Source organism: Mytilus trossulus, chromosome 9 (assembly GCF_036588685.1).
Source record: "Mytilus trossulus isolate FHL-02 chromosome 9, PNRI_Mtr1.1.1.hap1, whole genome shotgun sequence".
Lineage (NCBI taxonomy): Eukaryota > Metazoa > Mollusca > Bivalvia > Mytilida > Mytilidae > Mytilus > Mytilus trossulus.
In genome coordinates, this window is record NC_086381.1 from 23,985,533 (window position 1) to 24,010,859 (window position 25,327).

Here is a 25,327-nt window from a genome sequence, read left to right on the forward strand (position 1 = left end):
CAGAGTGCCTTCCTGTAAGTACAGGTCTCTTTTAATCGAGTCCAAAGAGCAACAAGCCATTTACACTATTTTTAGGCCTTCCATGTCTCCATACATAAACCCGATCAAACATGTCTGAGCTGCCATTCGTGGAAATCTCAATCGCAGAGATCCACCTTCACAATATTTATAATTTGAAAGTGGCATTTGTTGTTTAATTCATCAGATACCTCAACTAAAGTTTTGAAGACTTGTACCGAGAATGATATGTCGTGTTAGGAAACTGTACCGAAACAGAGGTTGTTACACATGCTATTGACTCAAATATTAACATCAAATCTGCCGAACATACCAAAGGTTATGTGAAGAAAATGTTAATGATATTGGGGGATCAATTGTTGTAAAAAAAAAAAAATCTCAATGAAACTTTAATTCTGTTACTGAATTGTGTGATTTACACTATTTCTATAAACGCAAAACCTACATGTATAGAACCTTCATAAGTGATCAAAATTATATTTGTGATTTGTTTATGGTATACATTAGCAAAATTGCAATATGATTGTTTTCTTTTTTTCGAGGAATAATTGATTTTTTTTAAATTTGACCAAAAAATCGCTGGAATAAAAGTAGGTGCATGGTGCTTAATTTTTGGCGGACTGTATATATGCTCTTAATGTTTGTGTATAAAACAAGTATGATCCCCATTACCGGATCCAATGCCCCTGAATTTATATATACCTCTATAAATGTAAAATTTAACATATAAACATGCAAACAAACAAAGCAATACACATAATTCCTTCTCCTTTTCCATTTCTAAAATGTCGGAGGGAAAAGGCGGAGGAAAGAGGGATCATCATTGCTCTAATCTCTGGCTCATACCCCTCCAAAAAATGCCGATCACAATTCGTCTACACCATATTCCTTGAATGTTTAGAGAAAAGGGGTACATGTAGATCTCCGTACATTTCAATTTAGAAATTTTTAAAGATTTCAGATTAACTATTAAGCAAAACCACGAGATGTTTGTACTTGGACATATCAAATGGATGCAGTTACTCTTGCAGTCAGTTACTTTGTAGACAACTTTTATAATTGCAGCACTTTCGGAAATACCTCGCCTTTTTATAAATACAGTTTCTATGAATACTTTTCATATAAATAATAATACTAAATAAATGTGTTTATGACACACGATGTTCGATAATGCATATGAACTCACTTTATGCATGATGCACTTTTTTTGCATAAAAAGAGTCCGTGTATCTTCATAAAAAATGCCCGTGTAACAGACGTTATTGTGTTGTTTTTAATAAGCTATACTGGGTGCAAAGTCGTACAAAATGATTTCTAAGGTCTGCTTTGTTTTCATGTTATACGTTAAAATATTTTTGTTAATCATCGTTTTACCTGTAAATGAATGATTTTGTAGGGTTGGTTTGATGAACGGATCATTTTTGGTATTTTACTTCTGAAAATACCTAACTCCTACATGTCCCAGGAAAACCAAAATGGAAAGTCCAAAATCAAATAGCAAAACTCAAAAGCTTTAGTTATTTTTATTATATTCAAAATTACACTCACTGACAATGCTATAAAAGGGTTTGTGGAACATATGATGAAAAAAATGGCATATGTGAATGTTACCTGATTGAAAAGTAATTCTCTATATTACAAACAAATTTATTTTCACAAAACGGTTTGTAATGTTTTGACGTTTCATGAAAGTAAAGTTTGAATATTGATTTGATTTAAGAAATCCCCATTTTGATTTTAAAAATATTTTAAATTATTGTTATAGAAATTTCACATAAACCGATAGATAAAAAAATATTTATTACATAAGAAGTTCTTTCTCGTGCATGCTTGGATCAATTCAGTTTGAATTTACACTGATGATTCCAGAGGTAAAGAATTTATACGGTCTAAGTTGAGTCACTTTGTTATAAGTCACGCAATCACTCGAGAATGCTCATATTAATGTTCTTAGGAATATACTGTGTCGTTGGAATTGATACAAGTAAGCTACGTTTCGATGCTGTAAAAATAGATCATCTCAAAAATGTATTACTACCGTGCATCATTGAATCGTTGACTCGATACAACATGTACAATTAATATAGCAATATGTAAATATCGCAATAAGCAAGGACTAATTTAATGAAAATCTAAATGTGAATATCATAACAAGTACTTGCAACGTGTGTATGGTTTGATAAAATAGCCCGAATCACTCTTTCACTTCATTATGTTTGTTCATATTTGATTTGATTTCATTGCTACAAATATCTTACAAATATGTTGATTTATTAGTATAGAGGAAAAAAAGCATAGAATATTTTAGAATATTTATTTAAGTATGTTTGAGATATATGATATAATCAACTTGATATTTGTTGTTCATCAAAATGAAACAAATTCTTTTTTATAAATATTTATAAAAATACAGAGTGTTCTTGTTTTTTATCAAGGTTATTATAATCAAATACAAATTTTTCGTGTATCATTGTTATTAATGTCGATTAAAATGACCCAATTTGGCCTTAAATTTACGTAGGTAGTAGAAAAGAAACAGTATGCATCCTGTTGAAAGCAGCAGCATCAGTTAATATAACAGATTCTGATGGGAAAACGCCACTGGTTCTGTTAATCAAATCTGTAGGACAGTGCATAAATAACAGCATGTTTGAGGAAAAAGTAATGGAAATGGTTTCAGAACTGACCGAAAAGGGAGCAGATCCAAATTTGACACCACTGGGTGAAGACTCTGCTTTGATCCTTGCAGTAGAATATATGTCCCCAACCGTTGTTCAGATACTTTTGGAATCGGGTGCAGATACCAATCATATTGGTAAAAATGGTCAAAATGTTTTGCACAGTTGTTTCAGGTCCAAAGGTGAGATTGTGTTCTTTAATTTCTGATTCAGGCATGTAAGGCAAATGATAAAAAAAAAGGTTATTAGACTTCTCATTTCTCTAAATTTGACCTCATTTTACTGTAAAACCTACAGTAAAATCCGAAGTACAGTAACTTTGTGTGACCATTTTTCCTTCCCATGCAACCATTAGATTAGGAAAATCCTTACTGATCATTTCAAATCTCGATCTCTTTTTGAAATTTATTCTATCGAAATTTTTGATTTGTTAACCATTTAATCGTCTGCAACGCTTTTCAACGCTTTTCAATATAAAAGTTGTAGCATACAGTATTAACTTGTAGCTTTAGGAACCCATATGGCATACATGTACTTTGTTAATTGTAAACAAAAAGGAAAATGGACGTCAGACCCAATGTTCTGAAGTAAAACAGCTCTTTTCTTCAAAAATAACGAGAAAATAAAATGAAAATTACTTATAACATTTCTGAAAGGTCGGTCACATATACTTTGTTTTGCTATTTTTTTAACAGTACACATGGCACTTTCCTTCTTGAAATGTTTGTGAAGATATGTTTTGATCTTGAAAACGTTTTTCATTATTACGTTTCATTTTGGCGGGAATAAAATAAAACATTTTATTTAGATAAAAAAGAAATGAGAGTCGCATAATCTTAATCTGTATTTGCTAGACACAAATCTACTGTTTAACGTGAAACAAATATTATGCTTGTATGTTTGATATAATGGAAGTTTTTAGAGTTTAAATAACAAGCCAAAATCATGCTAATATTCGTAAAAACACGAAACTGATGTTGCTATAGTGACAAATTTAAGTCGGTGACCCTAACTTATGTTCATCATAATTGTTCCTCAAATAATAAAATACATTCACACAAAGTGATAAGAAAAAATCACTGGTAGAAGTGAATAGGCTGTTTAGTCTTTAAAACAAATCTCTAACTTCTGAAGAAAAAAATAAACAGAAACTCCATTATCACATGACAAAATCTAAAACTGTGACACATTAAACGCATAAGGTGAATTGAATCCGGTTTTATAGCTAGCTTAACCTGTCATTTGTATCACAATCGTAGATCCTTTATACATTGTCAGGAACAAGATGATAAAAAAGCCAGATAATTTAATTCCACTTTCAGAAACTGTATATTGATGTTGTTCTTTCAATTAACCATTTTATCTGAATGCATTGGATTTCATTTTTACATCTTGCTTAAAAAGAAATATCGAAACTATAACCACGACTTCTTATTTAGACTTCTACCTTTAATTAGACATTAGCAGTCATTTAAGTTCAAGAATCCATGACAAACGAGACAATTTTCATGTTGAAGTTATAATTTTGCTCTACCATAGCTTCAATATACCAACTTCTCCTGCATATATATGGAATATACAATATATGGAATATACATTTCCAAACTCAGTCGATAGTGATGAGATGCGTATACTAATCAGACTTTTTAAAACCTGACCTGTTTCTTAACAGAAATTTGACGAACTAGTTATGTCAGAGAAAGTATCGTCCTTTTAGAATTTACTAAGACATAGATGTTAGATATTCCGTATCAACTTCATAAATAGTACACGATGGTGTTGAAGTATAAATTCGAGGTACTGATATTATAAGTTTCAAACCGACGTAGTATATGGTATATTATTTTATCATGACTAGTTACAATTTTGTTCAGCTTTGGTGGTTTTGGACAGAGATATATTATTATCATTTTACTTAGAAAACGTATTCCGTTTCTGAAGCTTTTTGTTTTGTCATTCTTGCAGATATTGATTTGATAATTGGTACATAGTTTCTCATGATGAACAGTTCGTGATATAGTTTTGTTCCGGTCTGATGATTTTGTACAAAGTTATGGAACTTGGACGTAACACAGATTTACCTCAATTATCAGTTCTTTTCAACACCTTTTTTCGTCATGCACGAAGATATTGATTTAATATAAGTTATAAAATTTAAACCATTAAAAAAGTAGATCAAATAATAACTTTTATTTCCTCCTGTTTTTAACCGGATTTTTGTGACAAAAATGTCGGTTAATGATTTGGGGATGTACGGCGGGCGGCCAGGCGGGAATCAAATGTTGTCCGTGCATTAACTCATGAACAGTTCAACCAAAGATTTTAAAATTTTTAATATGTTGTTACTGACAACTAAATGAAGGTCAAGTTTAATAATGGCGATTTTGACTTTTACCGTTCAGGAGTTATGGTTCTTGAAAGATTGAAAAATGGTGTTTCCAGTCGTGTCCGTGCATTTTCTCATGAACCATTCAACCAAAACTTTTTAAATTTTTATATGTTGTTACTGATGACAAAATAGAGGTCAAGTTCATTAATGACAATTTTGACTTTTACCGTTCAGGAGTTATGGTTCTTGAAAGATGTAAATGGCGTTTCCATTACCGTTGTTGCATTTACTCATGAACCATTCAATCTAAGCTTTTCAAATTTTAATATGTTGATATGTATATCAAATTTGATATTGACGATTTTCACTTTCACCATTCATCAGTAATGGTATTCATCAGTAATGGTTCTTGTGATATTCCCAGGACACAAATAAATGTTGACAAATCTGGTTTGCTGTCGTTGTGACAGCCTCTTGTTATGTTTTTGTATTGTAAAACCTTTTAGGGGTAGATCGGGATTATACTTTTAATTAAATTTCTTTTTATCAATCTAGTAACGCTCAGCCATACAACCAAAGTACAAAATAACTATCATCAGTATGCTTACGAAAAGTATACTAAGAACGAAATACATATAATTGTATGTTCACTTTTGACTGACATCTGGCTATTTGTTTTGCATACGTATTAATAATCCTGTTGAGTTACTATCTTACGAAGTCCCTTATATTCCAATATGTTTTTTCTTACATTTAATTTCCTTAACAGTCTTCTTTCTTTTTGGACTATATTCCAGGCACCTTGGTTTATCTATTCATGCTACATCTTTGAAAACAGGTGTATACCTTTCGTTGATTTGACGGAATAATATGCTGAATAGAAAGAGAAAAAAATCGATGTTAAATAGTTGTATGCGATAATGACACACATGATCCGTATCTTATTCAGGTTGTTTTTGTTAGCCACAATTATTATAATACAGCTCTGCCTCGGTGATTTAAAGGCTGATATTTTTACTGTGGTCTCTGTTCCTCTCGTGATAAACGCAGATGTCCGTTGTCGTGTTCTGATTCGTATTTTACAGAAGAAATAGCTTATCTGGACCTAACATTATATAATGACTTCTTTAAATCTGTATATCTACTTTATTTATACGTGTAATTGGTCATGTTATATATGTTTATACTAAGAGTTAGTATGACGCGCTAAATGTAACGTTACGTTTTCTTGTTAATGAATAAATTGTGTATTACGTCACCCGTAACGACGATTATGTATAAATATCGAACGCATGTTCCTACTTGGAGCTTCTCTCCAAAAACCTCCATGCAGTTAGTAGTTCCTCTCAAATCATAATTTGTTGCGCTAAGTAAGAAAACTTGGTGACAATATTAAATGCTGACGTACTGTTTGCTGGGATAACTCGCTTACGATGCACTGACGGAATACGCTGATTATTTGAATGCAGTGCACCAAGTAGATTTAATACACTGAGTATGTGCAGTATTAGAAGCCGTGCATCAAGTAGCTTTGCCTGCACCAAGTATACAGAACATTAGAATGTCGTGCACCGAGCACCAGAAGATTTTTTTTTATTAAACTTGGTGCAAGTAATGCACCTTGTCGTATTATATATAAAAAAAAAGATGTGGTATGATTGCCAATGAGACAACTATCCACAAAAGACCAAAATGACACAAACATTAACAATTATATAACAATCAATAGTACGGCATTCAACAATGGGCAAAGCCCATACGTTCGTTATAATTATGATTAACGTATTTAAGTTCATGTCATATATTTTATAAAGCTCTGTATTTGTTATACATTTTTTTGTATTTCTCAAATTATAGTAATAATTCAATTAATGAACTTCCATCATGATTTTTATGATAACTCCCTTTACCAAAGGCCAACATAAGTAACAACAGTTATCCTAATAAGAATCACCGGAACGTTACAAAACAATGGGGGACTATATCATGAATTTAACATACAAACTAATGTTGTAAAAAGGTCAGTTGGCACGATTTGTATAGACAGAAGAACAATATGAAAACTTAAAAGGAATGAACAAATGACAAATGCTTACAACTGATATTAGATTAATTGTCTTTTTTTCTCTTCCTTTTTTTTCAGATAGAATATATTTAGGTTTTGGTTACCACAATAAAGAACAAAAATTGTCCAAAATACTTGGTGCACTTTTAGCAACGACACCAAACGTCAATCTTAAGGATAATGATGGATTTTCTCCCTTAGAATTGGCAATACAAAATCAGAAGTTTGAAGGAGTTGAGAAACTTATATCTGCCAATCCTGATATTTTACAGAACAAAAACGACAAATTAAAAGTATTTGAGATGTGTATAGCGATCGGTTAGTAAATGCCAAGATATAATTTATTAGATTATCAAAATGCGTGTCTTGACTATTGGCAAAATATTAACGATTAATACTTAAAAATGCAAATTCAACGAGTAAATTAACAATAAAAATAATAATATTCTTAAATATAACAAAAAAAAATTCAAATAAGAAAACAAACGAGAATGGAAAAGATTTACAGAAGAAAAAAGCTGAATAAGAATTGTGGTTAATTTTTAAAAAAAATCGTTGAAATACTTTTTCTATTTTCGGTCAAATACAATTTATAGAAAAGTAAACACAATAACAATAATCAACATTAATATTCCTTTCTTTGTATTTACCTAACAGTATTATTTATGTTTACAGATCAAAGCCTAGAAGTGTCGTTAAAAATACTAGATACGCTTACTGATCACCTAAACTTGGACAACGATGTTGATGTTTTCTTCCGTAATTTTTGGAAAAGAATTAAAACAGAGAATGTATCTTCCTACAAAGAAGATCTTGACAACGTTACTTTTAAGATTTTGTCTTCTGAAGAAAGAGTACATGTTAATTTAGAAAACAATTTGGACGATTCACCACTTATTTACTTCTGTCAAATTGGATGCCCTCAAGCTGTAAAGATGTTATTGGTTCATAAAGCAGATGTTAACCATGTTGGGAAGAGCGGAACTGCTCTACATTACATAATTGATTTGACAGGTAAGTTTTGAGGAATATACGGAATTTTCCTCCGTTTTCTTTTACGCACATATTTCAGTTATTTGTATGTATATCATTACTTTACAATCCAGTCAGGTTGTAACTTATTTATATCGTTTTTATTTCTGATAATTTTCAAAGTAAAGTTGAAAGTAGGGTTGAGATCTCACAAACATATTTAACCCCGCCGCATTTTTGCGTCTGTCCCAAGTCAGGAGCCTCTGGCCTTTGTTAGTCTTGTATTATTTTAATTTTAGTTTCTTGTGTACAATTTAGAAATTAGAATGGCGTTCATTATCACTGAACTAGTATATATTTGATTAGGGGCCAGCTGAAGGACGCCAGCGGGTGCGAGAATTTATCGCTACATTGAATACCTGTAGGTGACCTTCTGCTGTTGTTTTTTATTTGGTCGGGTTGTTGTCTCTTTGACACATTTCCCATTTCCATTCTCAATTTTATTTTATTCCTAGAACCAAAATGTGTGTACAAAAAAGTATGCCTTAATCTAAACACACTGTAAACATTTATTTTTTGTGTTATGTACCATCATTTAAAGAAGTTTCTAATTTATTGTTATTTTATTCACAAACTAAATGCAGATGATGAATGTGCTGTGTCGTTATTCGACTGTTTGCTAAAAGAAAACCCGTGTCTCAAAAGTTCTGACAACAAAGGCAAGACAGTGATACAAAAAGCCATTGCTATCTTGTGGGGAAAGCGGGATGAAAATTTGAGAATTGGTTATCAATATTATGCCTCTGTTAGTGGAAGTAGATTTAAAACTATTAGTTCACACGTCAAAAAATTGTTAGATGCAGGTGTGACTTTAGATTTAAATGACTTAAATGATGCATTATTTATGTGTGCTAAAAAGAGTGATTTCAAGGGGATGGAATGCTTTATTATGAATGGAGGAGACTTTTGTAAAACAGATGAAAATGGAAAATCAATCCTTCATCTTTGTTGGTCAGACTGTAAGTACTTTACGCTTTTGCTCTATACATTATCACGCTTTCATTTACAAAAGGTCAATCTTTCGATGTTATGGCAGATTTCTTTTTTCTTTTCGTAATATTTTTTTACCGAAAAATTTACGTTGTACTGACAAATTTTGACAGTTTACAAAATAATTTCTTTGAATCACTCAGTCTGGTCTAACTAATTTCAGGACGCTTCTAATTAGTTTTGAAGACAACGGTAATCAGTTTGAAAGAAAATGCATACATGTATTTAAAAACTGGTCACTGATTCGTATTTTGTTCACGAAGGCGTGCAAGGGGTACAAAAATATAAATCGGGTATCTTTGATGTGTTTTCATAGCTGCTGCTTATTAGTTGTAAAATAATTAACTATATAGTGAATAAGAACTTTTTGAACTATAAGAATAAGGTAAAGTTATGTCAATCATATGCATATTTTGCTAACTTCTGAGGATCAACTCCAAAATTGTCAACAAAAATCTATCATTTTTCAGCCACATCCTCATCAATACCTAAACAAAGTAAAAATAAAAAGAAACAACGGATAGCAAATAAAAACAGAAAACCTATTAGAGTTCTTAACATTAATTTCCAGTTCATTCGAAATAAAAAAAAAAAAAAACAGAACTTTTACAATTGATAGACTCTGCAAAACCAGATATCATCCTTGGTACTGAAACTTGGCTTGACAAAAATTCATCCTCATTTGAATACTTCCCAACAGATCTATACAACATTTATAGAACTGATCGCCCACCAAGTAAAAACAACCAAAGCTAGGGGAGGGATATTACTTGCAGTCACCAAAGAATTTATCAGTACAGAAATCCAAAAACTTTAAACTGACTGAAATCATTTGGGCACAAATAAACATATAGGGTGCAAAATACCTTCTGGTTGGACATTTCTATAGACCACCATCAGATGATTGAAACTCCATCAAACAACTAGATTTATCATTAAGTAGAATTTATCAAACATCAACAAGTAACATATTAGAAGGTGGTGATTTTAACCTAGGCCACATTTACTGGTCGGTCCCTGAAGTAACACCTGGGAAACCAGATCGTGTACAGCATAATTCACTCTTAGGACTAATATACAATCACAATTTACATCAAATAGTGAACATACCAACACTAAAAGAAAGAATTTTAACAAGGTTAGTACACTACCACCAATAGGCCTTAGTGGCCACTATATTGTCTATTTAAAATCTGACATCTGGCTGCGCAGGGTGAGAGAAAAACTTAGAAAAATCTTGAAATACAACAAAGCTAACTGGAGTAACATCAAATCAGATCTAGAAAAAGCATACAAAGATCTACTAAACCTAGAGGACAAAACAAATGTAAATGACATGTGGAACACATTTAAAACGAATCTTTCAAAATCAGTCGAAAACAACATTCCACAAAAGTTCCTAACATACAAAACCAGACTACCTTGGATTCACAACAATCTAAGGAAAATGATCAATAGAAAAAACAAGCTCTATTATAAAATGAAACAAGACATCAAGTATGCTGAAAAGTACCGACATCTGAAAAAACAAGTACATTGATTGAACAAAAATCTGAACATTGATTGGTTAAATATTTCTCAGTGTGTTTGAATTTGTTTGTTACCTTTTTGGTCATGAATGTTTATCTCTAATATTTAATTTACTGTGCATTTGTATTCAGATATCGCAGATCAAATTTATTCGTTCATTGTGTAATCATACGTTTTTTTATTGAGTTAAGTCTGCCAATTGATATTTTATTGTATGTTTTTCTATGTTGTGATGTTATGCTATTGTTTCAGAAAGGGGAGAAGGTTTGGATCCATTAAAACGTTTAATCCCGCTGCAAATGTTTGCACCTGTCCTAAGTCATAAATCTGATGTACAGTAGTTGTCGTTTGTTTATGTAATATATACGTGTTTCTCGTTTCTCGTTTTGTTTATATAGATTAGACCGTTGGTTTTCCCGTTTGAATGGTTTTACACTAGTAATTTTGGGGCCCTTTATAGCTTGTTGTTCGGTGTGAGCCAAGGCTACGTGTTGAAGGCCGTACTTTAACCTATAATGGTTTACTTTTTAAATTGTTATTTGGATGGAGAGTTGTCTCATTGGCACTCACACCACATCTTCCTATATCTAAGTACAAAAAGAACAAAGAACTGCAAACTGGGGTTATATTGAAAAAATTTTCTTAGACCTACCCATAAATGAACCAGACCAACAGTACAACAATCAATCTAAACCTAAAAAGCTATTTTCCTTTATTAAATCACTGCGCACAGATAAAACCGGTGTTGCACCACTGAATAAAAGAAGGACAGTTAACAGCCGATACAAAGCAAAAGGCAGACATCCTCATCACACAATTCCAATCAGTGTTTACTACAGAAATAACACCATTCCAGACAAAGTTCCTAGCTCACACCCTGTGATAACACCACTTGAAATATCTTAACCTGGTGTCAAGAAACTTCTACACAATATAAACCCACATAAGGCAACTGGCACAGACAACATCAGCGGCAGAATACTTAAAGAACTCAAAGACCAAACAGCTCCAATTCTCACACTTATCTTTAAAACATCTCTTGAAACTGGCATTACACCATGAGACTGGAAACACGCCAATGTAGCACCAGCATTCAAAAAAGGGGAAAAATATAAACCAGAAAATTACCGTCCTATATCATTGACATGTATTTCCTGTAAACTTATGGAGCATATCATCACAAAACACATCATTAACCATCTTGAAAAGACAAATATACTGTATGACCTCCAGCATGGCTTCCGTCAGTCTAACTCTTGCGAAACTCAACTCATTTCATTCATCCAAGAACCTGCAGCAAATAATAACAACAACACTCAAATAGACTTAATTATAATGAACTTTGCCAAAGCCTTTGACAAAGTCCCTCATAAAGGATTACTCTATAAATCACACTATTACGGTATCCAAAATGAAACTCTAAACTGGGTCTCTGCCTTCTTAAATGACAGAACACAAATAGTTATCCTGGATGGAGAGTCATCTGACCTAGCCCCAGTCACCTCAGGTGTCCCTCAAGGTACAGTTCTGGGCCCAGTATCATTCTTGGTATACATTAATGACCTACCAGAATACCTATCATCCAGTAAGCTCAGACTGTTTGCCGATGACAGTATCATCTACAAAACCATCGATTCTTAAAGCGACTGCGATGCACTACAGTTAGATTTAGATGCAGCTGGCTAGGTGGGAGCAAGACTGGTTGATGGCTTTCCATCAAGACAAATGCACAGTCCTTACAGTCACACAGAAGAAAAACCCATTTAAACATAACTATATCCTTCACAATCACAAACTGGAACTTGCCTCTTCGGCTAAATATCTGGGCATTACACTTCAATCAAACCTAAAATGGTCAAAACATACAGCCAACATCATAGCTAATGGCAACAAATCTCTGGGCTTCTTAAAAAGAAACTTAAAAACATCATGTCAGAACATCAAAACTCAGGCATATCTGGCACTAGTCCGTCCTAAACTGGAATATTCATGTTCAGTATGGGACCCTAACACAGTTGAACAAACCTCAAAAATAGAGATGGTCCAAAGGCGAGCTGCCAGATATATCTGTAACAGATAATATAACATCAGTAGCCCGACAGATATGATAAACACCCTAAACTGGCCAACTCTACAGGAAAAGAAGAACACGCACAAAATTAATAATGTTCTACAAAATAGTACATCAAATCGTAGCTAAACCATCTGCTATTCTCATAGCATCAGACAGTAGAACCCGTAAAAACCATAATTATACCTTTAGACACATTTTAACCAAAAAAGATACATATAAATACTCATTTTTTTCATATACCATAACTCAATGGAACTTATTGCCAATGCAAACAGTCGCTGTCGCCACAGTCGACAATTTCAGAGAACAGCTCACACCAGCTGTTCTCCACAAATTCATCTAACTCATTATTAGCCTATGTACATAGTTATAATCACAATTTTAATAAATTATGCACCTCAAATTTATTTCTAAATATTTTTGTTTTTGTTTTTGTAAATATATATATTGGTCACGCTGCGCTCGCAAACAGTAAATAATCTTCAGATTATTGAAGGACTACTGAAAAACTAAAGAAGAAGAAGAAGTTACATAAAAAAAACAATTTGTCACGCTTGACGGAGTCAAAAAGCGAGACATGGGTATGCTGTTTCCGGTGTCGTCGTCGTCGGCGGCGGCGGTGTCAACAATGTATCAGTTTGTGATTAGGTCTAGTTTATAGTGAACCGCTAGTGGTAAGTCAAAGATATTTGATATGCAGTTGTATTAGCATTGGAACATCTCATTTTCATGGATATGTTTTGGCGCCGCTCCCTAAGTCATCGTCTATGAATTTGGACTTTTTGCCTAATTTTCATGTAAAAGTTTGTGATTAGGTCAGTATAGGGAGAACTACTTGTGGTAAGTAAATGATATTTGTTGTGCAGTTGTATAAGTAGTGGCATATCTCATTTCCATGGAGATTTGTTTCCCTTCCCTCAGTCACGATCTAGTGAATTTGAAACTTTTGTTTACTTTTCATGTATACGTTTGTGATTAGGTTTCGTTTATGGATCATCACTAGAGTAATAGATCAATGATATTCGGTATGCAGTTTGAATAAGCATTGGCATATCGCATAACCAAGGAGAATTTTTACCCTCAGATATGGTTTAATGACTTTGAAATTTTGCTTAGTTTACATGTATCAGTTTGTGTTTATGTCTGTTTAAAGGGAACTACTTATGATACGTCAATGGTATTTGGTATATTAGCATTGGCACATCTCATTGTCATTGAGATTGTTAAGCCAAGTACTTTCAGTCATGATTCATTGACTTTGAATATTTGCAAAACGTACATGTTAAAGTGTTGCTCTTTTAATTTCAACATTTGCGTTATTGACATTACAAAAATGCGACACATATCTCTGTGATAACAGTTTATTTCCTATGTAATTAACTATTTCTGATACTCAATTGAAAAATCGAGAAAATATTATCATAGATTCTTTTAAAAAAAGTTTATAAACATCTTATCAAAACTAGGTACCATGTATCTGATATCTCATTAGCAGTTATATTATATGTGTATGCATTCTACATTTCTTTTTCTAATGCTCAATATCTAGACAGACTACTCATTTTCATCATACTTAGATTTTTACTTTTAAAAAGGTAGTTATAGGTCCACATTCCTTGTTTCAAGTCTCGAAAGAAACTTTCTCTTTATAAATAGCTTTGAATAACCGTACGGGTGAAAACATTACAACACAGGTCATATCGAAATGGCGGTGAACTTTTTTTATCGGTACAGTTTTATTGAGGATTTTGGATTGATATTTTAACACACCGTCGGTATTGAATTGGGTTTTCATTTTGTACACTAATGGTCAACCTTTTTTTTACTCATAAATGTAAGAAGCAGATTTCATAAAGTGTCGTCTCTTAGACAAAAATCTTTGTTCTTGAATATATCTTAAGAAGTAGTGATGTCGTATCACTTAGTAGCCACTGTTTCAAAGAAATATCCCCAAAGACTTAAGATCATGGAAACTTCTCAAGTTAAATATCTTGCATTATTTCATGGTATATTCATCAATATTACCACATTATTAAGGACGACTTTAGTATAGATATTTTGACAAACAAAATGATTTAAAATTGCAAATTGTCCATTTCTCAAAAAATAAGCAGTAGCATATCCTTTACCCAATAGAAGTTTGATTGATTTCATTTTAAGACCAAACAAAAATCCAAAGGCAAGCTCACCCATCTTTGATTTTAACTATACATTCAGTTATTGAATTATTGCCTTCCCAGACACTTATTCTCCGACTATTATTCGTATGTGGTGACCTTATAAGCATTTGGTAGATCGTTGTCTTCCGTCTGTCTTCAGACATTTAACTTACGAAATGTTAACCAATTTTTATGAAACTTTGACGAATAGGTTATATCCATTGACGTTATCAGCTGCCTTTCATTTTCTATAAATTTAAATATTACATTTCCGAGTTTTTACGGTTTTCAAGTTTTAAGACATTTTGCAAGAAACTTTTGTGAAATGTTTATTTCTATTGGCATACGCTCCTTTTTATATTTTTATTAAATTTCAGATTTTATTTTTACTATAGTTATGAGGTTTTATTTTTTCATCAATTTTTATGAATCTCTGGTAACTTGTTTATATCTGTAAGTCTAAATTTTATGTTTCCGAGCCATGGGATTTTATTCTTAAAAAAAATGTAAACTTTATAAAAACAAAATTGGAAAAAAATGAGTGTTTTATGGTGGAAATGAAATCGGTGTACTAAAACAAATAAAATGGGGACTCTTCAAATGATATTTGACATGGTAACGGAATTTATATTTTTTCATTTATCAAAAATTTGCAAAAAAAAATTAAAAAAAGGCAATATTCAAAAGTTTGGAATTTTTCTAAAAAGTAGAATCACAAAAATAATGAACTTAGGGGAAAATCTAATCGGAAAGTCACTAATCACATGGCAAAATCAAATGACAAAAAAGCAAAAAGGATTGGACAACTGTCATATTTTTGACCTGGTACAGCATTTTCAAATGTAGAAAATGGTGGTTTATAGCGCTAAATCTCTCATTTTGTACGACAGTCTCATAAAATTCCGTTATATTTACAATGATGCGTGAACTAAACAGACATAATAAATAAAAGAGTCAAAATATAGGCACAACAGTCATCATCGTGTTACAATGTTAAAAGATACAATTTCGCGTGTCTGACGTCTGAAAATATGTACGTCACATATGTTTGTCGTTCAATGTTCAATGTTTATACAATCAACTCTAAAATTTCACATGGACAATGTAAGTACACAGGGTTTAAAATCAAAAGTATGAAAGAATTAATTTCAGAAATAGACCGAGATTTAAAATAGTTTAAAAGACTAAAGAATGTATAGGATTTCACAAATGGTTCATTCCACTACGTAATTAATTTTTTTTGATTTTTGTGGTTCCAGGTATTTTCTAAAAATATAATATAAATATAAAATAATGACATATAATAGAACAATAACATACTGACATGATCTTTTATAGTACAGAGTCATGTTATAAGAACAAACGAAACACAAAAAGTCGCATATGCAAAATATACCAGAAAAAATGAAAGATAATACAAACACATTGACGGGATTTATAAGTGCCGAGCCACGTTAAATGGATATCACAAAAAAATCAAACAGTAAAAGTAATATTAATAATAGAACAAAGACAAATGAAAAAAACAATATAACACGTTGCTACATGTACAAAATGTAAGATGATAAACAACGTCATTACGCAGAATCTATACATCAAGACCAACCTGTATTATTTGTGAAGTTGATACCGAATATTTATCAACAAGGTCTTTGTACCTTCCGATGATTTTTTTTTAGATAAAAGACGAGACGTTCTTTGACATACCCCTGGTTCATCAATTTTCTGCTCAGACACTGATGACGTTTTACATAGTCTGAGTAAGAGCTGCAAGCTCTTGAATATCGAATGAGTCGGAAAATATATATCCCATATGCAGGTGAAGTTGGTATATTGCTACAAAGTTGGGAGAAATTTATAATTTCAAAATTAAAATCGTCTTGTTTGTCATGGATTCTGATACTGAGATGACTATGTAAGTCAAATTCGAGATATAAGTTTAAAAATGAGACGAACGAAGCCGTGTCTGTTGTTTCTTCAATTTCTAGTTCTGGGGGATATATTAATAGAACCCAATCAGAAAAGTTCGGATTGTTTTTGGAAATAACATCATCAGTATATCAATGTGCGGTTACATATCACGTTCGCAGTCACGTTCGGTCAGAATGGGGACGTTAAATCCGATGCCTCATGTAAAGAGAGTGCCACGCTCTTTGCACGTTAAGAACCCTTGCAACAACTCTTTTGAGGGGTACGTAGTGGCCGGTTGCAAAGCAAAATTTATGACCCTATCCAATATACCCTCATTTTCCAGTGGAAGTCCAAATTTCCCCGACCATCATCCCAGATGGCCTCTATTATTTCAAGACCTATCTATGGTTTTTATTGTGAAGTTGTTCTCGTCCTGAATATGCATAAAATATTGGCCACTGGACGTTAAACAAACAACAATCAATCAATCATCAATATATCTGAAAGTGAAATTAAATAATCTGGCTTCTTTGATCCTCTTGTTTTTGATAAGTGTCTGAAGGAACTCCGTTTCATATAAAACAAAAAGTCGGCACAGTTCGTTCCCATAGGGATGCCGACAATGTGTTGAAAAAATTTTCCTCCAAACTCAACAAATATATTGTAAAAAAGAAACTCCAGCATACTGATCACTTGTTCTTCTGTGTAGCATGTTTTACCCTTTTGTTTATCACTATTAACAAAATATGCCTCATGATATCCCAAAGTAACAAATTTATAGCGTATGCTACCAGTTTTATGTTGAAGGCATTGTGGATTATTTCTTTCAGGTGATTTTTCAATTTCACATGGGCAATTGTGGTATATAGGGTTGAAAAATCCAAATTTTTTATTAAACTAATTTCAGAAAAGCACCGAGATTTACAATTAACTAGAAGTTCTTAAGAATTTTTAAGAAACCACATATGGTTAAAACCACTCCCCAAGTAAACAGTTTCACAGTATTTCTGAAGACTCTCTTTCACTGCGGACAGAATTTTAGCCAATCTAATGGACAATTATTTAGTGGAACATGAAAATGAGCAAGCAATATACCATTATTTCTACGATTTTAATGAAGCTTAGGTATCCAAAACAAACAAGGAAAGTCCTCCTATTTGGTGTTCAATGTAATGTCCATTGAACCCATGAAGGACTTATGACTTGCTAAAATCTCATCTTTGTGAAATATGTCTTTGTATGTGGGATTACCTGAGTGCTCTTTTATACCTAGTTCTTTTACGAGACATTCGTAGTAATACGATTTTCATACAAAGACAATATTTGAAACTTTATCCGCAGGAATAGAACAACAACAAACTTATCATGAAGAGATGATAGACATTTTACGGCCTCTTTGTCTCTGAAAAAAATCTTTGGTATATCGTTCACACTGTTTTTCAACTTATGATTGCGACGTTTAATCAGAGACTTGATAGTTTGACACATTCTGACAAAGTGTCGGCACACATGTTTTGTTAATAAAGAGCAGATTATGAGTAATGAAAAGAAAATATTATTAGCAAATGATGATTGTCGTTCTTTCTCTCCTTATATGTTGAATTTTGGAAATTTACCACAAATACTCATTATTCAAAAGTCTTTTACATTACTTACCCATTTAACTTCACAATGAGACAACGTCGTCCGCTTTTAATTTAGGTGTAAACGGTCACAACATAACAAAAGTAAAAGCATACAAACTAGAAGACAAATTGCCTGATTTGTGTACAAATCAATAAATGAAAAGCAAATATGGATTAAAGCAGATATATACAGAATGTGGCGGGGTAAAAAAAAATACTTGCACAACAACACACTCACTTCCCCTTCCACTTTTTTCCATAACTTAGGGCAGTGGCGTAACAGTACGAGAAACTGTATGAGTATGGCTTAACTCATTAGGTCAATACATGCTCATCAAAATGACGAGAAAAAAAAGATCTGAGAGGAAATATTGCAGTTACAAACTGCTAATTCATGGTCATCAACAACATCATGTAACCGAGACTCAAATTTCAATCAGTACTCATCATGCATCAGATGAATGTAGTGTAAATAAGTCGTTCGGTCAGAGAAAAAAACGAACTTGTACAATGCAAAAATAGGTAAATACGCGCATAACAATAATATTTAGTTTGGTTTTAATTTACTAATAACACAAAAATATTACGAGCAAGGTAAACAACATCTCCGTAAAACTAAGATGTGCTTTCCCGTTTGTAATATTTCTTATATAGGATCAGCTAAACTTCCCAACCAACACGTTGTTACCATATAAAAATTAAGAAAACATGTAAGTACTTTGTAATATATTATCATTTGAGTTAAACATGGTAATTATTTATTTCCTTCAAAATCATTTTAGCGTTAGATGGTGGATTAGAATTTTTGCAGTTCTTTGTTGGTACCCAAAACTCTTTGAACAGATTTGATTCAGTAGAAAATTCAATCTTGTTATCAGTATTGACACACAGAGAATGCTATGGACAAGAATTTGAACGTGTTAAGGAAATAGATAGATACATATCAGATTTAACTGCATTCCTTATCAAACACGGAGCATGTTGTGTAGCCGATAATGAGGGGAATGGGCCATTACATATTGCTGCTGAGAAAGGATACCTGGCAACTATTGATGTACTTTTGAAATTAAACAGTGGTTCAATATATGGCCTAAATAAAGCAGGCCAAACAGCGTTACACATTTGTCTAAAACATCGTAAGTAATAAAAAAAATTCTGATTAGATAAATAGCGGATATAAATAAAACTAATTATAATAATATGAAAATAAGGAGATGATGTATGGTTGCACATTAGACAAGAATCCACTAAAGTCTAATGCAACGGGTTTAAGCAACTATATGCAATCGTACGACATTAAAAGGCCAAGACTAGCATGTATGAAAAATGTAAAAAAATATTCTATCCGGAAAACAAACGGTTTTATTTATACATTTTTGTTACAAAACAGTTTAAGAATTTTAGTCTCAAGATATTCATCAAACCCTTAACGTTATCATCTACTGATTTTGTTAGGACAAAATGTACAGGATTTTAAAAATCCTTCGACTTTTTGTCCTTGTAGTTATTTCTACCTTGATTACATATATCTGAAGTCTTTATAGTTCATGGTAATTATAATATTTGGAAAATTATTTGACGTAATAATTCACTACACTTAGTGCTCTATTCTCGTTTATTTAAAATTTGTTACGAACTTTAAAATGACGTTTCATTGCCAATCTGTATTTGGTGACCATAATAATCCTGTTCCAAGTCAGGATCCTTTAACTCAGTGGCTGTCGTTTGTTTATGTGTAACATATTTGTTTTTCGGTTTTTTTTATATATAAATAATGCCGTTAGTTTTCTTGTTTGAATTGTTTTACACTTTGAGGCCTTTTATAGCTGACTGTGCGGTATGGGCTTTGATAATTGTTGAAAGCCGAACGGTGACCTATAGTTGTTAATTTGTTAATTTCAGCTATAAAAAAAACTTAAAGGACAAAATAAAATTGTTTATATGAAAACATGTAATAAAACTTAGCCATCAAATGTTTTGAAAATATGAATATCTTAACCGTTATTTCGAAAACAATCCTTTTTCACCAAATACTAGTAAAATGTTGGGTTTTTTTCTTTGAATGTCGACGGATTTGATGACAAATCATGGTTTATGTTTTAGCAAAAGAGAATTTACTTGAAGTTGTTAAAAGGTTGTTCGAAAGTAGAAACTCAAAACTGTGGTTGAAATTGCACGAAGTTACTGTGCTGTATCTTGCCACGGTGGCCGCACAGAGAATTCACTCATACAACTTCGACTGTCAATCATTAACGTCTCAGTTGGTAAAACTGTTACTTGAAAATGGTGCTGATCCTAACAATCACTCAGAAGACGATATACCTTTGCTGTCTGCATTAAAAGCACGAGATTTAAAGACTTCAGCACTCCTTTTAGAAGCTTCCGCAAATATAAATGCAACAAACCGTAAAGGAAAGTCTGGACTTCATATAATCTTAGAAAACTACGAAAAAGGTTTATATAAATACTATTTATTTTTATATTGTCATTTGATTGTACAGAACTATTACTATCTAATTAGAATATTGATACACAATATAAAATAACGGCTTTGAAGTTGCAGGTAAACTCTTTGGCTAAGATTGTGTAAGACGACCGTCGTGATATTTATTTGATAAAATACCATTGCAAAGGTGTCGGGAAGTCTCGGGCAAATGATGATCTAATTTATATTTAGATATTACCAAAATAGGGAGATAAGTGTTTACGGACGTGAGGAAAGCAAGGAGGAATATAAAAATATTACTTAGACAAAATAATGGAAACATATTTAATTTAAATACTTTGAACAAAACAAAAAACAATATGAATAAATGCAAAACACTACTTCGTTATTAGAAGTAAAACTACATATTTATAACAATGAACAAAACAAATATGGTAATGAAATGGAATACGAACTAATGATCAATTGACGGTACCATTACATACAGTGTCCCTATATTTAAAATAGTACTCGAACATCGCATTTAGTGCGTGATAAAGTATATAATTTGTTGTAGAAGGAATTTTTCAAAAAAGAATTTTGGACTGGCGAAACTAGGCAAGTTATCAGAAGTCTTAGCCTGCGTAAACTGTGGTGACAGGACAATTGTTTAGCCCCTCTCTTTTTTGGTTTTCTGTTTTTCAGTATACTATTAACATACATATACTAAAAATAAAGTGTATTAGCTGTTTACTACCAATTCCAAGTGTACGCACTATCCACTGAAGTCATTGATATTTTATAAAGAGAAACTCTTTATAATTATACATCATTGTCCGACATGGATAAACTTGGAATTGATTGTAAATAGCAAATACACTGTCTTCATAGCATACGCATGATCAAAGGATACAGAAAAACATGAGTGTCCCCCAAGTACTAATAAAATTTATAAACAGCCCTAAACGGAAGTTTTGTCTTTGACTTTAAATAGTCCGTCCGATGACGAAAACAATATCCGGACGTCATTATTTTCGCTCCCAAAAATACCCAAATGCATAAGCATAAGCAAGAATATCAAATGCGACTATGCATGGTACAGGGCAACAACAACGATGAAATAACTGTGTTGAACACACACATATATACGAGTCTAAATTGAAAACTACGTTCAAACCTATGATTGCGTTGGATAAAATCCGCAATTTTTATACGTGTAAATAAAATTTAGAAAGGAAACGGTGAATGTGTCAAAGCGACAACAACCCGACCATAGAGCAGACAACAGCCGAAGGCCACCAATAGGTCTTCAATGTAGCGAGAATTCCTGCACCCGTAGGTGTCCTTCAGCTGGTCCCTAAAATATATGTATACTAGTACAGTGATAATGGACGTCATACTAAACTCCGAATAATGCATAACAAACTAAAATGGAAAAATCATACATGACTAACAAAGGCCAGAGGATCCTGACTTGGGACAGGTGCAAAATTGCGGCGGGGTTAAACATGTTTATGAGATCTCAACCCTCCCCCTATACCTCTAGCCAAAGTAGAAAAGTAAACGCATAATAATACGCACTTTAAAATTCAGTTCAAGAGAAGTGCATGTAAAACAAATTTCGTTGTAGAAGGGTCTTAATACAGCACAAACAACATTTTCCGAAAGACCAAAAACGTGAAGAAGTATATTTAAACAAAACGCATTAGAACAACTGATGTGCTTTAACCCTGCTGACTGCCATTGGCGATTGCCAAATAAAATTGATCACAAGATGTAACAAAATGGATCTTAATATAAATTTAATACTAAACAGAAAAAAAAATTGTTAACTTGTGGCCACGATGTTGTGCCACAAACATACGATGTCAATATTTCTTTAGTACGACAGATCTGGATTTCGACAATAAATGTCTCTTCAGTGATGTTAGGGATCGAAACGGTATTTGGAAGGCCATATAAAAAGTACCCTCATTTTTAGATAAACTCTTGAATTTTAAGAGTCAATATAGGATGAACGGATCATATAAACCGGAGGGAAAATATGATACATGCCCAAACAAAAAATATAAACGAGTCTAAATTGAAAACTCCGTTCAAACCTATGATTGCGTTGGATAAAAACCGCATTTTTTATACGTATGCATGTCAAACAAATTTCGTTTAAGAAGGGTCTAAAAACAGCACACACAACATTTTCCACAAAAGTGAAAAAGTATATTTATACAAAACGCATTTGACTAACAGGTCGAACAACTGATGTTCTTTAACCCTGGTGACTGCCATTGGCGATTGCCAAATAAAATTAATCACAAGATGTAACAAAATGGATCTTTATATAAATTTAATACTAAACAAAAAAAAATGATATATATACATATACATATACATATATATATACAACTCGTCTAAACATCAACCAAACAATGTTTGACCTGTAAATTTGCTTTCACAAATTTTTGGTTCTTCCCTCGCTGGGATTCGAACCCATGCTACTGTGATATCGTGACACCAAATCGCCTGCACTGTAGCCGTCCCGCTAGACCACACGACCATCTTGGCTTCATTAAAATGCAGCTTTCGCTGGCCATGTGTTACCTTTCCACGTCAGTTTTAATCTAGCGGCGTACTACAGTACATGATATATAAGGCATGAAGATGTTATTGTTACAGATCAGCTTAATTATTTATAGTAAAGGAACCTACAAATTAATGTAAGATACAGTCACAGAAAATAATTATATTTATAAGTACGTCTGAGTCAGTGACAACTCTACAACAGATGTATCCATCGGATATATATATATATGTATAAGTACGTCTGAGTCAGTGACAACTCTACAACAGATGTATCCATCGGATCGCCATCAATGGTGGTGATACATGGCTGTGAACATAATGCATATATATATATATATGTATATACAACTCGTCTATGACAGTTGTTATCCATTCGTTTGATGTGTTTGGACTTTTGATTTTGCCTTATGATTTTGGATTTTCCTTTTTGAATTTTCCTCGGAGTTCAGTATTTTTGTGTTTTTACTTTTTTCTAAACATCAACCCAACAATGTTAGATCTGTAAATTTGCTTTCACAAATTTTTGGTTCTTCCCTCGCCGGGATTCGAACCCATGCTACTGTGATATCGTGACACCAAATCGCCTGCACTGCAGACGTCCCGCTAGACCACACGACCACCTGGGCTCTATATATGTATATATATATCCATGCCTTATAAATCATGTACTGTAGTGCGACGTTGAAAGGTAACACCCGTCCACCGAAAGCTTTATTTTAATGAAGCCAAGTTGGTCGTGTGGTCTAGCGGGACGGCTACAGTGCAGGCGATTTGGTGTGGATTTAGTAGGACTATTAGCTTTTTAGTATCAGATAGATTTGGAAACAAAGGATTATTTATTGGCATGTCTATAAAATGTTTAATGCGTAAAACATTATTAATTTGACAGTAGAGAGGAAAATGATTTTCATCTTCTAAGGTTTTACAAGTTGGACAATAGTATAGATGGAGTAAATTCTTTCAATGAATTGTGATAAACAAATCATCTAATATCATAATGCACTCACCAGATGAATAGCTTGACGCTCAAAGGGTTAAAACTGTGGCTTGAAGTTGTCCCATTATTATTAATGTTTATTTATTGCAATGAAAATAAAAAATTAAATATAGATTGATTAACGATCTTCCTGCATGAGTATGCATTGACTGTTTTCTTTTCTTTTTTTTTCTTTTTTCATGGTTTTGATTTTGATATTTAGAAACACAAGATTCAAAAATAAAAGTGTACTTCATTTAAGAAAATGTGGTGCACACTGAATAACCCGCATAGCGGCTTACTTTAAAGTGTGCACCACATTGTTATGTAATTTCGAATAGACAGAGACATATCAGTTGATAAACAAGGTAACGTCAGCCAATCAGAAAACGCTTTACATCCACAATTAAATAATTGATATTTAGAATCACAAGATTAGAATAAATAATAATATTTTCACTTGTAATCTCTAACGCTCCAGTTTGAAAAATATTTCTTTTGGAAAACAGATTTATTTAAAATGTAAAATTACGATTTTTTTTTTTGTCATGTGTATTTTAGAAACACGTTTTGGAGTTCAATGTTAAGATTATAGATATTCATAATTTTGTTTCCAGAAAATGATCTTTGCCTGACAAAACTACTGGTAGAAAAGGGTATAAATGCAAACTTGGTTGATGAAGATGGGAAATCTCCAATGATCGTTTTGGTTGAGAAGTACGATGGCTATGGTGACGAAGTAGTCAGCTCATTTGAGGACATTTTTAAGGTTCTTGTCGATTGTGGAGCTGATCTCAATCTATATAATACTTTAGAACAGACCGTACTTAGCTATTTTTGTGCATCTGGTCAGTATAATTATCTATACTACATCTCCTTATTTGTGTAACTCAACTTTACTGTCATGTTAAGATCTATAAATACCTTCAATGTTT

At 32.6% G+C, this 25,327-nt stretch overlaps 1 protein-coding gene across 1 annotated transcript in view; it reads left to right on the forward strand.

The window, feature by feature from the left end:
• Positions 1-25,327, forward strand: part of LOC134684405 (uncharacterized) — a 99,931-nt gene that overhangs the window by 51,300 nt on the left and 23,304 nt on the right. The window contains exons 11-17 of the mRNA XM_063543689.1: positions 2,540-2,878; positions 7,169-7,408; positions 7,766-8,104; positions 8,707-9,081; positions 19,194-19,547; positions 20,515-20,865; positions 25,010-25,240. Coding sequence (XP_063399759.1) covers positions 2,540-2,878; positions 7,169-7,408; positions 7,766-8,104; positions 8,707-9,081; positions 19,194-19,547; positions 20,515-20,865; positions 25,010-25,240 — 2,229 coding nt within the window. The remainder of the gene's footprint in view (positions 1-2,539; positions 2,879-7,168; positions 7,409-7,765; positions 8,105-8,706; positions 9,082-19,193; positions 19,548-20,514; positions 20,866-25,009; positions 25,241-25,327) is intronic.